This window comes from Suricata suricatta, chromosome 8 (assembly GCF_006229205.1).
Source record: "Suricata suricatta isolate VVHF042 chromosome 8, meerkat_22Aug2017_6uvM2_HiC, whole genome shotgun sequence".
NCBI lineage: Eukaryota > Metazoa > Chordata > Mammalia > Carnivora > Herpestidae > Suricata > Suricata suricatta.
In genome coordinates this window covers 140,504,854-140,517,286 of record NC_043707.1, presented here as the reverse complement: position 1 = coordinate 140,517,286, position 12,433 = coordinate 140,504,854, and the positions used below count along the sequence as shown (strand labels likewise).

At 66.3% G+C, this 12,433-nt stretch overlaps 1 protein-coding gene across 1 annotated transcript in view; it reads right to left on the bottom strand.

Moving 5' to 3' along the window:
* The window catches only part of FAAP20 (FA core complex associated protein 20), a 9,796-nt gene extending 5,030 nt beyond the window's left edge, over positions 1-4,766 (bottom strand). Inside the window, exon 1 of the mRNA XM_029945945.1 lies at positions 4,547-4,766. Coding sequence (XP_029801805.1) covers positions 4,547-4,766 — 220 coding nt within the window. The remainder of the gene's footprint in view (positions 1-4,546) is intronic.
* Positions 4,767-12,433: the final 7,667 nt, after the last annotated feature.

Sequence of the window (12,433 nt, the reverse complement as noted above, 5' to 3'; positions counted from 1 at the left end):
CCCGGCGCCCGCAGGGCAACCCCGCCGGCTCCCCGCTCCCTCCCTGCGGGGACAGGACGATGGCCCCGGGCCCAACCTCCTGCCCGAGTGCCCTGGACCTGGACCTCCACCCAGCCTGAGGCGACCCCTCTCTTGTGCACGCTGGAACCCGCGCTTTGCCCCCCAGCCTGCTCCTCGGGACCGAGGCCGCCTCGCCTTTGGGACACTGTCAGGGAGGAAGGTGTTCTGACCTCAACATTTGGGGAGACTGAGACCAGGTTCCCTCCTCTACCAGAGGTGGGACAGAGGGAACTGATTTCCAGCTGCGGAAGGACGTGGGGGGACCCATCTCACGCTGTCCCCCTAGGTTTGGGGTCTGCAGAGGCTCAGGGGGAGGAACAGGGCAGGAGGTCAGGCCAGGGGACCCTCCCCATCTGCCCCTGGCAGCCACCCCCAGGTAAAGGCCACCTGCCCTGGCTCTCCCACCTCCCACAGCAAGGGTCAGCTCAGATCCTCAGTTTCCCTCTCTGTTGACCGGGGAAGTGGGGACCATCAAGTGTTCCTGGTAAAGGGAGGAACCTGGCTTTTTTCACTAAAGGGAAAAAAGTGAGGCTACCAGTCCAGGTGGCCAGCCAGGGTGGGAGGGGGCTGCTAGGGGGGGTCTGTGAGAGGCTGGCCTCTGAGTCACAGGCCTGTGCGCTCTCGCCCAGCCACCACTCAGTCCACCACTTGGTGGCAGCAGACGCCCAGGCACCCTCCGCTGCGGCTGCTCTTGTAGAGAGCCTTGTGCCCGGTGGGCCCCAAGACGGGCCTCTGGGTGACCACCCCCACCTCACCAGGGCTGGCGCGCGCAGGGGGCTGGGTGGCCGGGAGCTCCCCTCCATGGACAAGCAGATGATGAGGCGCTGGGACCCCAGCAGCTTCAGGGCTCTGCTTTGCACCCCCTTCCTCGGGGGTCCCACAGTTCAATTCCAACCTCACCTTGGCCCCTCTGCACGTCACAGTCCTGCCCTCCTCCAAGCCCACTGCCCTCTCCAGTCCTAAGGCCCCCCCAACCCTGAGTCAAGGTGGCCCCTCATCCTGCTGCCAGGGCAGACCCCCCACAGGGGTCAGGCCTGTTCTCCAATACTCCCTCGGTATCTACCTATCAAGCCCCCCTGGAGAACGAGGCAGGGTCCTCACCCCTGGAGCCTGTCAAACAATGGAAAGCACGTGCGTAAATGAGCAGAGCTTCAAGCAGGGTGGTCCCCGGAGTCCTGGAGGAGGTGACCTGCGGCGGGTCTGCTCCCGGGACAGGGAAGCCCCGATGTGAGGCTTCGGGGCACGCACGCCGCAGGAGCCCCGCAGACCCAGGACCACCCGACAGCTTGTCAGGGGTCCCCACGCCCCAGCCTCAGCCTCCACAGCTTCAAAGCCTTTGCTGGAAGTGCCAGCACACTTCTGTGGTCCCGGCCCTGGGGACACTGGAGGGGCTGGCGCCGGGCCGCCCCAAGGCAGAGAAAGGCACCGCCAGTGCGCCCTCAGCCGGCCGCCCCCGCTGGGCAGTGGCGTGGGCACATCTGTAGGAGCCTCGACTACTCCCGAACAGGGCCTGGGAGCTGAGCCTCGCGGGCTTCAGTGTCCCAACTGCTCCTGCCCCTTCCAGTCCCTTCCTCTGGGGACCTCAAGCGGCCTGGGCCCCTGACCAAGAAGGGCAGAGCAAGGCACTGTCCGGGAGACTGTTGCTCTGGCCTTAGGGCAGGTGAGCCTTCCCCCAGTGAGGGCAGGGGACCTGGTGAGGGCAGGTGACACCTGCCCCCCCCTGGAGTGAGGGCAGGGGACCTGGTGAGGGCAGGTGACTTCCCTCCCCCCAGTGAGGGCAGGTGACCCCCCGCCCCCCAGTGAGGGCAGGGGACCTGGTGAGGGCAGGTGACACTGACCCCCCCCCCCCCGCCGGAGTGAGGGCACGGGACCTGGTGAGGGCAAGCCCAGGCAAACAGTCAGGGCCAGAAAGAGCCCGGCTGTGGCCTGTGACCCAGAAGGGAGAGACACCCGTTCTCCTTGGCCTGAACCAGCCTAGGGGGCCTCGTTTGCCCTTGGCTGCCAAGGGAGAAGCCCGGGACCCCAGGCCAGGCCGGTGCCGCCTGGCAGAGTGGGGGCCTCTGGGGGCAATGCGTGCAACTTGTCCTTCTGCGGGGCTTCTCCTCTCTGGTCTCCTCCGGCTGCCGGGGATTAACCCCCCCCATCCCGCTGGCACCGAAAGCCTGGGACACTTCCACGGACAACAGACCTGGGGTCACCCGCCAGGCGGGCGGCAGGTGCTGGCGCCCGTCAGGAAGCCCTGCCCCCGCCCCTGCCCCTGCCCCTCTCCGCACTCCCTGCCCGACAGACAGCTGCCCGCCGCCCCTGCCCACACAGGGACCTTCTGGAGGGGGAGTGGAAGCACCGAGTCCCCCCCCCCCCCGACAGATCCGTCTGAGCCAGAATTCCTGTTTACAGAGACTATGTCAGCAGGAAGAGGCCCCTTGGGCGAAGCAGCAAGCGCAGGCCAGGGTGTGGGGGCCCCGCCCTGCAGCCCACTCCGGGCTCTCCCCGGCTCCATCCGCAGGGCAGTGTGGGCATGTGGGGCTGGGCCAGCCCCGCCACCTCCCGGCTGCCCGGTCCCGTGTCAGGCACCTTCGCCCGGGGGGCCGGAGGGGGGTCCTTCCTCCTGCCCCCTCCCACCACCAGGGAGCACAGAGCCAGGGCGGGCACCGTTCCTCACTACTGCTGGGGGAGCAGGACCCACGTCAGATGGGCCGATGCCCCTGGGAGCGGCCGGGGCTCCCCATCAGCCTCCTCTGCGAGGCAGGGCTTGGGGCACAGAAGACGCGAGCCAGATCCTGGCCGGAATAAGCTGGAGTGGTCTAAGCCCCACTTTGCTTCCCTGCCCCTTCGCTGGATTTGGGGGGGCCCTGTTCTGCCATCAGGCCACCGTGCAGATGGGGTCAGGACAGCACAGATGGGCAGAACAGGGGCCGAAGCTGGCAGCCACGGCCTGGAAAGCCCTAGAAAGCAGAGTGGCCTTCCAGGTGCACTGGCCGCGGGCGGCACGTGCTCACAGTGGGGGCTGCCACCTCCCTTGCCGCATGACAGGACAGCAGGGCTCCCACTCAGGGTGCCCCGGATGCCCCCACTCTCCAGGTGAGGACGGCCCGGGATCCTGGGCTGCCTCCTCCCCAGAGCCCGGCCTTCCAGTGAAGCCAGGCGGTGGGCTCCACTGAACCACACCTGCCAGCGGTGTGTGCCAGGCGGGCAAGCCTGCCCGCAGCCAGGCAGAGGCGTCCGTGGGCGTGCGGAGCGCCAGGCAGACGGGCCGGATTGAAACAGTTGCCTGGGAAACATCGCAGGGTCTGCCGGGCGGTGGAGTGGGCGTGTGGGGCCCGCTCGCCCGTCTGGGAACAAGGGCGTCCCCCCAGGGCCGCGGCAAGGATGGCCATGGACGGCCAGGACCCCGCAGCGGCCGGTGGGCTGCAGCCCCCGCCCTGAAAGCCCAAACCGAGAAACAGCCGGGGCTTCGGCACAGGAGGGATGGCGGCCCTGTTTCCAAGCTCCCATGCCAGCTGCCACCTCTCCCCTGGACAGCCACCCTATCCCGGTGTCCTGTAGAACCTTGTCACTGCTGCGAGGTCCTGTGTCCCGAGCCCCCTGATCTGTCCTGCGCCTCCACCCTCTGCACAGTCACACCGGCCCTACCCGTGTCCCCGTGTCTCCAGTTCAGGCTTCTGCCCTCACCAGGCCCCCCTGCTAGTGGCAGCTCCTGCTGACCCCTGGGTCCTGCTCCCGTGTCCCCCGCACAGAGAAGCCTTCCTGAGCCGCCCGAAGCTCCTCCCTAGGCCGCTGCTGGCTTTTCCCACCTCACAAGTGGGGGCTGGAGACTGGGGTGCTGCTGCCTTTCCTTCCCGGGAGGGCCAGCCTGCCGTCTGCCCCCACGGGGCCCCCAGAGGCTCAGGTGGTGCCAGCCCAGAGGGCCCCAGATTGGACTGGTCAGCGATCCTGAGGCTGAGCCGGGGGTGGGCGGCACGGTGGACTCTCCCCTGTGGGGAGCGGATGTCAAGTTGAGGGTTGAACGGTGGTGAACCAAACTCCAGGCCTGCTGGGAACTCCTGAATATGACCCGATCCAGAGGCCAGGTCTCTGCAATGGAATCGAGTGAAGATGAGGCTGCTTTGGGCCAGGGTGGGCCCACAGTCTGCTCTGACAGGTGTCCTTGTGGGAAGAGGGAAGCTTGAGGGAACCAAGTGGAGAGGAGCCACGGGGCGGAGCCAGAGCCATGGGGCGGAGCCAGAGCCTCAGGGGCGGAGAGTCCAGCAGCACCTGGAGCCCCAAAACCAGGAAGGGGTAGGAAAGGACCTCCCCCTGGGGGCCTTCAGGGGAAGATGGCCCTGCCGACCATGAGTATGGACTGTGGCCTCCAGACTGTACGAGAACGGACTATTTCTGTGGTTCTAAGTCCCCAGTCCTTTGTGCAGTGGCGTCGGGACACTGTCCGCTGTCAGCACCCGGTACACTGCGGTCCCTCGGGGGCGGCTGGGCATCCCCAACCCACCTGTCTCATCCCAGGCCCTGCCGAACCTCCCCCCAGCAGCGGAGGAGTCCCCTGCCGCCGTCAGCTGAGGTGTGCCCCAGAGCAGGGACAGCTCAGCCTCAAGACTGCTGTCACGGGAGGGGCCCAGGATGGGCGACAGCGGCTGGATCCGGAGCGTGGCGCCTCCGACGCCCCTCCCCAGAGCGGGCCTGGCCTCTCCGCCTGGAGGGGCTCGGCCCATCTGCCGCCTTTTTAGGGCATCTCTGCCCACCGGGACCTTGACTTCCTGGACACCAGCAGGTCTGTGTGCCTTCCAGGCCCCTGGCCTCAGCCACCATGAGCCCTGGTTGTGTCACGGCCCCCCCCCCACCCCCTCCCCCTCGTTTCTGTGTGGCCAATTTCCAACATGGAGGTATGAGAGAGAGCTCTGACCCCAAAAGCCCTCATCCCCGGGGGCACCTGCTGTGGCCCACAGTAGGGGGGTTCTCTGTCAGAGGCCTGCCCTCTTCCCCTCCCCCTCCTCCGCTCCTCCCCTCCCCTTCACCCTTCCTCCTGGCCTCCTTCTCCCCTACTCTCTCACTTCCTCCCCTCCTCACCCTCTTCTGCCTTCTCCCCTCCCTCCCCCCTCACCCCTCCTCTCCTCCTGTTGTCCCTCTAGCCGCCTCCTCCCACTGGTCTTCCTTCCCCTCTGTCCCTTTCTCCTTCTTCTTCCCCTCCTTCCCTTTTGCCCCAACCCTGACCCCCTTTCCTGGCCCCTCCTCCATTTGACGGGCAGAGAGGCTGGGCCAGGGGTCAGCGACCTCCCTGGCAATGACAGGTAGAGATCTTTGGGGGCAGGTCTGGTGGGCAGAGGCAGGGGGAGCTGCCTCTCTCCCCTACCCCCTCCTCGAGGGGCCTGGTACCTGGAATCGTTTTATCAGCCTTTGAGTCTTACTGGGACCCTTTGGCCAATCAGAGGCCCAGGCTGCCACGAAGGGTCACAGGGTCCTGAGCCCACAGCACAGCGAGGGACACTAGTCCCCAGCAGAGGGTGTGCGTCTCCACTTGCCAGCTGGTAGGAAGCTGGTAGGGTTTCTGTCCGGCCCGGGGAGGGGCCGGCAGCAGGGGCCAGGCCGGCTCTCTGGCCCGAGACCCCTGAGGCCCCTCGTTCAGGAAGCGGGAGGGCGGGTGCCCCGGTCGCACCTGCTCCCACCGCCCGGGGCCCGGGGCTCCGAGGCCGGCGCTGGGCTTCTCCGACTCTTCCAGGGCCTGGCGACACCCCCCACCCCCACCCCGTGCCAGAGGCCAGTCCTGGTTCCTGAGGGTCCCTTTGACCACCACAGAGGCCCCTCTCCTCCTACGCCACCTCCCTCCGCTCCCACGGGGAGTGTGGGGCTTCCGTGTGGCCCACCTCCGCTCACACATGGCCGTGCAAGCCTCTGCTGCTGGCCGCCCCGCCAGCCAGGCGGGTCATACCTGCGGCCTCTCTTCCTCCACCCCTTCCCGGGGGAGGGTGAGCACCCCCCGGCCTCCCAGCTGTGGGGGAGGGCGCCCCTAAAGCCCTGCCTGGGGCGGAGGCAGGGACAGCTCTCTGACTGCTCAGAACTCCTGCTGGTTGCAGAGGTGAGGAGGTGTCAGGGTCCGGGTGAGGGAGAGCTGCCACCCCTGTGAGCAGCCCCCCCGGGGGGGGGGCCAGGGGCCTCAGGCTGAGCGCTCGCTTCAGGGGCTTCTCACCCTCGTCCAGGCTGGCAGTGGAGGTGCCCTCATTCCGCCCCATTTACAGATCGGCCTACTGAGGCCAGGAGCCATCCGTCCCTTTGTCCTAGAGCACAAGATGGTGAGCACAGAAGTGGGGCTTGCACACAGCACCCCCTCGGTGTTGCCTGGGCAGCCAGGGGCCTTGCGTGGGAGTGGTTGGGGCCACAGCGCCAGGTGCAGAGCTGGGTGCCCAAGGCTGGGCAGAGCGTGAGGCCCACTGGCTCCTGAGCCTCCTGAGGGTCCCAAGACCCCCGGGGAGCTGACTGCCTCCCCCCCAGCTCTGCGCGCAGGCCCAGTCGCCCCCTCAGCCGAAGCCAGCCTCCCGTGGCCCACAGATGGGGCCGCTGGTCCTCCAGCACCGCACCCCCGGGGCCAGTGTGGCCCTGCTGCTGCATCCTGAGCCTGTCCTGGCCCCGGCTGGCTGCCATTCACAACAGGAGAAGACCCTGGAAGGAGCTCCCCCAGTCTCCTTCTTGAGGGGCTGCCCCCTGCTGGGATGCACACTAGGAGGGCCAGCACCCCCTCGCCAGGATGGCCAGTCCCCCCCCCCCCAGGAGCAACATCTCCCCACGGAAGGAGAGCACCTGGCACCTGGCTTTGGGGGGTGGGCAGACAAAGAAAAAGCCTTCCGGACACCAGGCAGGGAGGGAGGGTCGCCAGGACTTCAGGCCCCAGGGGCCCCGGGCTGCCTTTCTCCTTCCCGGAGGGCAACAGCCCCAGGCCCCCGACCACACAGAGTGCCCTGGAGTCGGTGGGCACGCGCAGAGTGACAGCTGGGGTGGGTTCCACTGCCCTTGTCCCCACAGGCCAGTGCTTTTGGAGACAGCCGGTGACAGAGCTGTACTCAGCAGGTGGCCAACGCCCCACAGCATGGAGTCTTGTGAAACAGCCCTCTGTCACCTCCGCCAAGCGTCCCCTGCTGTCACCTGCAGGCACTGTCCTCTCTCTGCTGGCCAGTTGTCCCTGAGCTGCCTCCTAACGCGCCCGGCCTCAGACCTGCCCTTGCTGTCTGGCCTTTGTCCACCGGTCGCCCCTCCTCCCAGGTCGCTGTAAACTTACAGTAGCCCCCATGGAATCGTGAAAGGAAGTAGGTGAAATTAAGTGCAATAATGTGTTTCATTTGAACCTAACATCCCTAAAAACCTACATTTATCACATTTCAACGAGGAGCCCACGTATAAGTGATTAGCATGTTGTCACACGGTCTCCGGTCACGCTAGGTGTCTGGGACCGAGCGCAGCGCCCGTGGGCCGCAGAGCAGGGCCATGAGGAGCCTGAGGAGCCCGTGGTCTCCACTCTGGGCATTTCCTGCCCCATCGAGGCTGCAGGCTCCTGCGAGGGGTTCCTGACTGTCCCCAGATGCCCCACCAAGGTCCTTGGGCACACTGCTACGGGCAGGAGAGACCCTAGAGCTCTGTCACTAGACCCGGGCCTTCTGCACCCCGCCTGAGTGCAGGCCTGGGCCCTGAGGGTGACCTCCAGGGAGAATGAGGGTCCCTCCGACCTCCATTCCCCTCCGGCCTGGCCTGAGAGCCGGGTGCTGGCAGGGGTGCAGGCACCGGCTGCCTCGGTCCGTCCGGGCTGCCTCACAGCTTACCGCAGACTGGGGGCCTGATGCACAACAGACACGTATTTCTCACAGCTCTGGGGACTGCAAGGCTGAGATCCGGGTGCCGGCAGGGGCAGGGTCTGCTAAGGACCCTCTTCGGGTCACAGATGGCTGGCTGCTTGCTGGGTTGTCACCTGGGAGAAGGGGCGAGGGCGCTCTCCGGGGTCCCTTCTGCACGGGCACTGATCCCGTGCCAGGGCTCCCCCTTGTAAACTGCCCACCTCCCAAAGACCTCACTTCCCTGGTGGGGGGTTGGGTTTCGATGTGAATTTTAGGGGATGCAAATAGCCTACCACAGAGCCCCCGCTGGGCTCCAGGTGCCCCTCCCACTGCCACTCGGGTGGAGGCGCCCAGAGACCCAGGCCCTGAAGCGCAATCACACGCACACTGTGGAGGGAATATCCTTACTCTGTCCAGGCCCTTTGCCAAGCTCACAAGACAGGTCATGAATTCAGAATTCTCAAGGAGGAAGTTCAAAGTGAAACAGTTTATCTTTAGAGAAAGAATAGCGGCGGGGTTGGCGGAGGCGGGAAAGGGGCTCACTTCCAGCATCCTCCATCAACTGGTGTTACTCCGTGAGGGCGAGACCCTGCTCCACCCGGTGCCCGGCCAGGGTAGGCCCCGCCCCCAGAGCAGGTGTTCAGGCCTCGGGGTAGAGCCAATCAGGAAAAACTACACGGTTCGAGAGGGGTGCCTTTGCCCTGAGAGAATGCATCTTCGGAAACCGCATCCCTTGTCTTCCAGATGCAGGCTGGGCAGGGTCGAGCGGCTTTGCGCCTGGTGTGACGGAGCTGGGCCCTGAGCCGGGTCCTGGTGGGGGAGGCGGGCAGCCCCCGCCTTGAATGGGGGCCCAGGGTGGCCTGTCCCCGGCTCAGGGTGGAACAGAAGGCCTCTCCCCTTGCCCATTTGGAATGGAGCCCTGCCCGGCACCCCTCAACCTTCTCAGCTGTGGCTGGTGGGCACCGGAGCAGGGGACAGCTCGGTGCTGCCCTCCCGCACCCCGCTCCCCAGCCGGCTTCATCCCTGTTCCCTTGTGTTGAAGCCTCCGCACTGCAAGGGGTCCTTCCACCCGCAGCCTGTGTTTCTGAGTGTGCGTTCGTGTGTGTGCATGTGCCTATGTGCATGTGTGTCTGTGTGTTCACGCATGTATTCTGTTTGCATATGTGTCAGCGTACGCGTGCGTTGTGTGTGTGTGTGTGTGTGTGTGTGCATTGTGTGTGTGTGCGCGCATGCACGCCTTGTGCTCTCTTTCCCAGAGCTTTGACCATGGGCTTTCCACGGGGGGACCCGACCCAGAGGGGCTCAGCCTGACACCCGGTGTGCGTCTTCCAGCCACTTGGCATCAGAGCCCCCCACCCCTCCCGTGGGAGCCCATGGCAGGGTCCAGCTCTCAGGGGGGATCCCAGGGCCCTTGAAGCCAGGCCCCCTGGGGAGAGCCGGCCCGCAGCCCCACCTCCTGCCCCCCCCCATCCTCCCTCTCAACTTTGCCCTCTCCTCTCTCCCTCCCTTTCTCCCTCTACCCCTCCTGGCAAGCGGACTGCAATCCAAACTTGTTGTTAACTTCTCCCCGGCAGCCTTTCCAAGTTAAACATTACTCACGGAGATGAGAGCCGCGGGGCAGCGCGGCCGGGAGGTGGGGCAGTCTGTGGACGGTGCTGGGCAGAGGCCGATGCCAGGCCCGAGGCCGCAGGACCCTCCCTGCTGTGTCTGTGGGGCTGTGGGAGGTGGTGCTGGGAGCGGCGGGCCGGGCAGCCTGCACCAGCACCCAGGTCTCTCCAGCCCCTTGGCCAGCTTCTAAAGTCACGGGCAGGGCAGCGGGCAGGGGGTCCCTGGGCAGGGTGGGGAGGGGCTGACCAGGGACCGCAGACGGACCGGGCCTGAGCCAGGCATGGGACTTCCTCTTGGCTGTCACTCCAGCCCTGTCACTCCAGCCATGTCCCCTCCAGCCTGGGGACACAGAGTTCAGAAAAAGGAGCCTCGGCCGCTTTGAATCGGTTCTCCGCACCCAGCCCTCAGTGTTTCCAGCAGCGAGAGGCAGTCAGTGCTATTTGCTGAACTCCATTCGCCCCACCCGGGAGCTGTTCCCCCCAGCCCGTCGCGATGGGGTGGCGCAGGCGCAGCGCAGCACCCCCTACGACCCCGCCCCCTGGGGAGCTAAGCTGCTGGGGGTGAACAGCAGGCTCGGGGCATCTGCCCACCCTCCACACCCCTCCCTCCTCCTTACTCACCACCCTCCACCCTCCACGTGGACCCTGACCAGAGCTCCTGCCTCAGGGCCTTGGCACCTGCTGCTCACCAAGAACTCTCACCCCTCACCCATTTTAGGGCTTTGTTGAAATGGACTTCACAAGGAGCCCTGCCCCCCCCCACCCCGACTCAGCATCCCATCCACCTCGCTCTGGTCTATTCTTCGTAGGACTGTGTGTCCCCACCTCATGTGAAACATACGGAAATGTAGTTTTTCATTGTCTCTCATGAAACTGTAAGCGTCCGAGAACATTTTCCTGCTCATCTAAATGCAGGTCCTTGATAAACTTGGTGGAAGAAATCAATTCCACATTCACGCCTGGCACGTGGTCTCCCCCACAGACACCACCACCCCTCAGGGCCAGAGTCCCCTGACCTCCTCCTGGATCTCAGCCTGGGCAGGACACGTCCGGCTGACCAGAGCTCCCACCAGAGGCCTCGCGTGGGGCCTGGCAGGGGCCCAGACGGCCAGGTCAGGAGGAGAGGGCCGGCGCAGCGGTGGCCCAGGGAGCCTGCGCCGTTCCATAAGGGGAGGAGGGAGGAGGGCAGAAGGGCAGAGCTGCCCGCGGTGCTGGGGGTGCCCGCACTCCGCCCGCACTCCACCCGCACTCCGCCCGCTCCGGGGCCACGAGCTGCCCGTCCTCACCCTTCACACCCTTCACGGGAAGGCTGCTCTCCGGCCACTCGCGGTCCAGCGGCTCCTCAGACTCAGTGTCCCCTTCCTGCTTCTGTCCAGATGGCGCCTGCTGCAGTTGGTGCTTTACTGGACAACTTCGTCCACCTTCCGCTGGGGCCACCCCCGCTTCAGGGGGCCCAGCCTCCTGCCTGGGGTCCCAGCCTGAGCCCAGGCAGCCTCCTGGGGGTGGGGACGGTCACAAGGCCCACCTGGGGGGCCAGCTGCTTCTCTGCACAGCTTTCTGCGAATGTGTCGGTGTGGGGCGCTGGGGGCGGGGCTGCGCCTGCCCACGCCAGACAGGGGCGAGTTGGGGCTTCGTACCTCACACCGAGCAGGGAGGCAGGAATGTGGGCCTCGAAACCACGTCGTTTCAGGGGCGTTTCTGGGCGCAGAGGCCGCAGCTGACGGCCTGGCTGTGAAGTGTGGTCTTTGCCCTCCTGGACGCCAGCAGCGCGTGGCCCCGACTCCCCGACTGGCCCACAAGAGGGACCGCAGCCCCCAGCGGGGCCGCTCTGCCCTCCCTGCTCTCCTGCCCTCTCTGAACCCCAGGCCCAGTGTCCGCTTTGGGAGGGGGGCTGCCGCAGGTGGGGCTGGGGGTTACTCTGTCTTGGCCCCTTGGGCTGCTAGGGAGGAGGCCCTGCTTCGGGCTGGGTCCCCAGCACCCCAGCAGGCATGGCTGGGCACAGTGGGGGTGTGGTGCCCCCCGCCACGGGCAGCACTTCCCACCCCACAAGCCACCAAGGAGACTCCTCAGCCGTTGCGGAGAAAGGGAGGCCACAGCGCGGCGCAAGCCCCCGGGGAGGTGTTTCTCCAGGAGGAGGCCCAAGACGCACGCTCCCACGCTGTCCCCATCACACATGGCTGGCCAACCAGCCCCAAGTGTCCTTTTTTGTTTTTGTTTTTTTTCTGTTTATTTTTGAGACAGAGACAGAGCACGAGTGGGGGAGGGGCAGAGAGCGATGGAGACACAGAATCTGAGGCAGCTCCAGGCTCCGAGCTGTCAGCACAGAGCCCGATGCGGGGCTCAAACTCACAAACTGAGAGATTATGACCTGAGCTGAGGTCAGACACTTACCCGACTGAGCCCCCCAGGCGCCCCGTAGCCCCAAGTGTCCTTGTGTTTGGTTTGGGCCAAAGACCGAGCTCAGGCTGCACGTAACAGGGACAGCTGGGTACAGAGGGGCCCAGACAGAGACACAGCCCCCTGACCCCCTGTGGACACCTGGGCTCAGGAGCAGAGGCTGCAGCCACCCAGCTCAGCTGCCCAATCGGGACCCAGGTGTGCAGCTCGGGGCCCAAGACAAGCCTGGACAGGGCTGCCACCGTGCAGGAGGGGGGTGGGGATGCCTAAGGGCACAGCAGCAGGGGCTGGGTGGACGGGCCAGGGCCCCCGGGGGGTGGGGAGGCCCCTCGGCGTGGTCGCAGGTTTCCGAGGAGGGAGCTGCAGGGGCTTCCCAGGCCGGCCAGGCCTGGCGCCGGCCTGCCCCTGCCTCCCCGGCCGCGAGGGCCCGCGGCAGCTCCCACAGGGCGGCCTGCATGGCAGGGATCCCGGAGCGGAGGGAGCGCCGCCCCTGGGCTGGTGCCCTCTGCCACGGGGGCTCCGGCACAGCCGCCCTGCGGGGACAGCGGGACGGGTCTC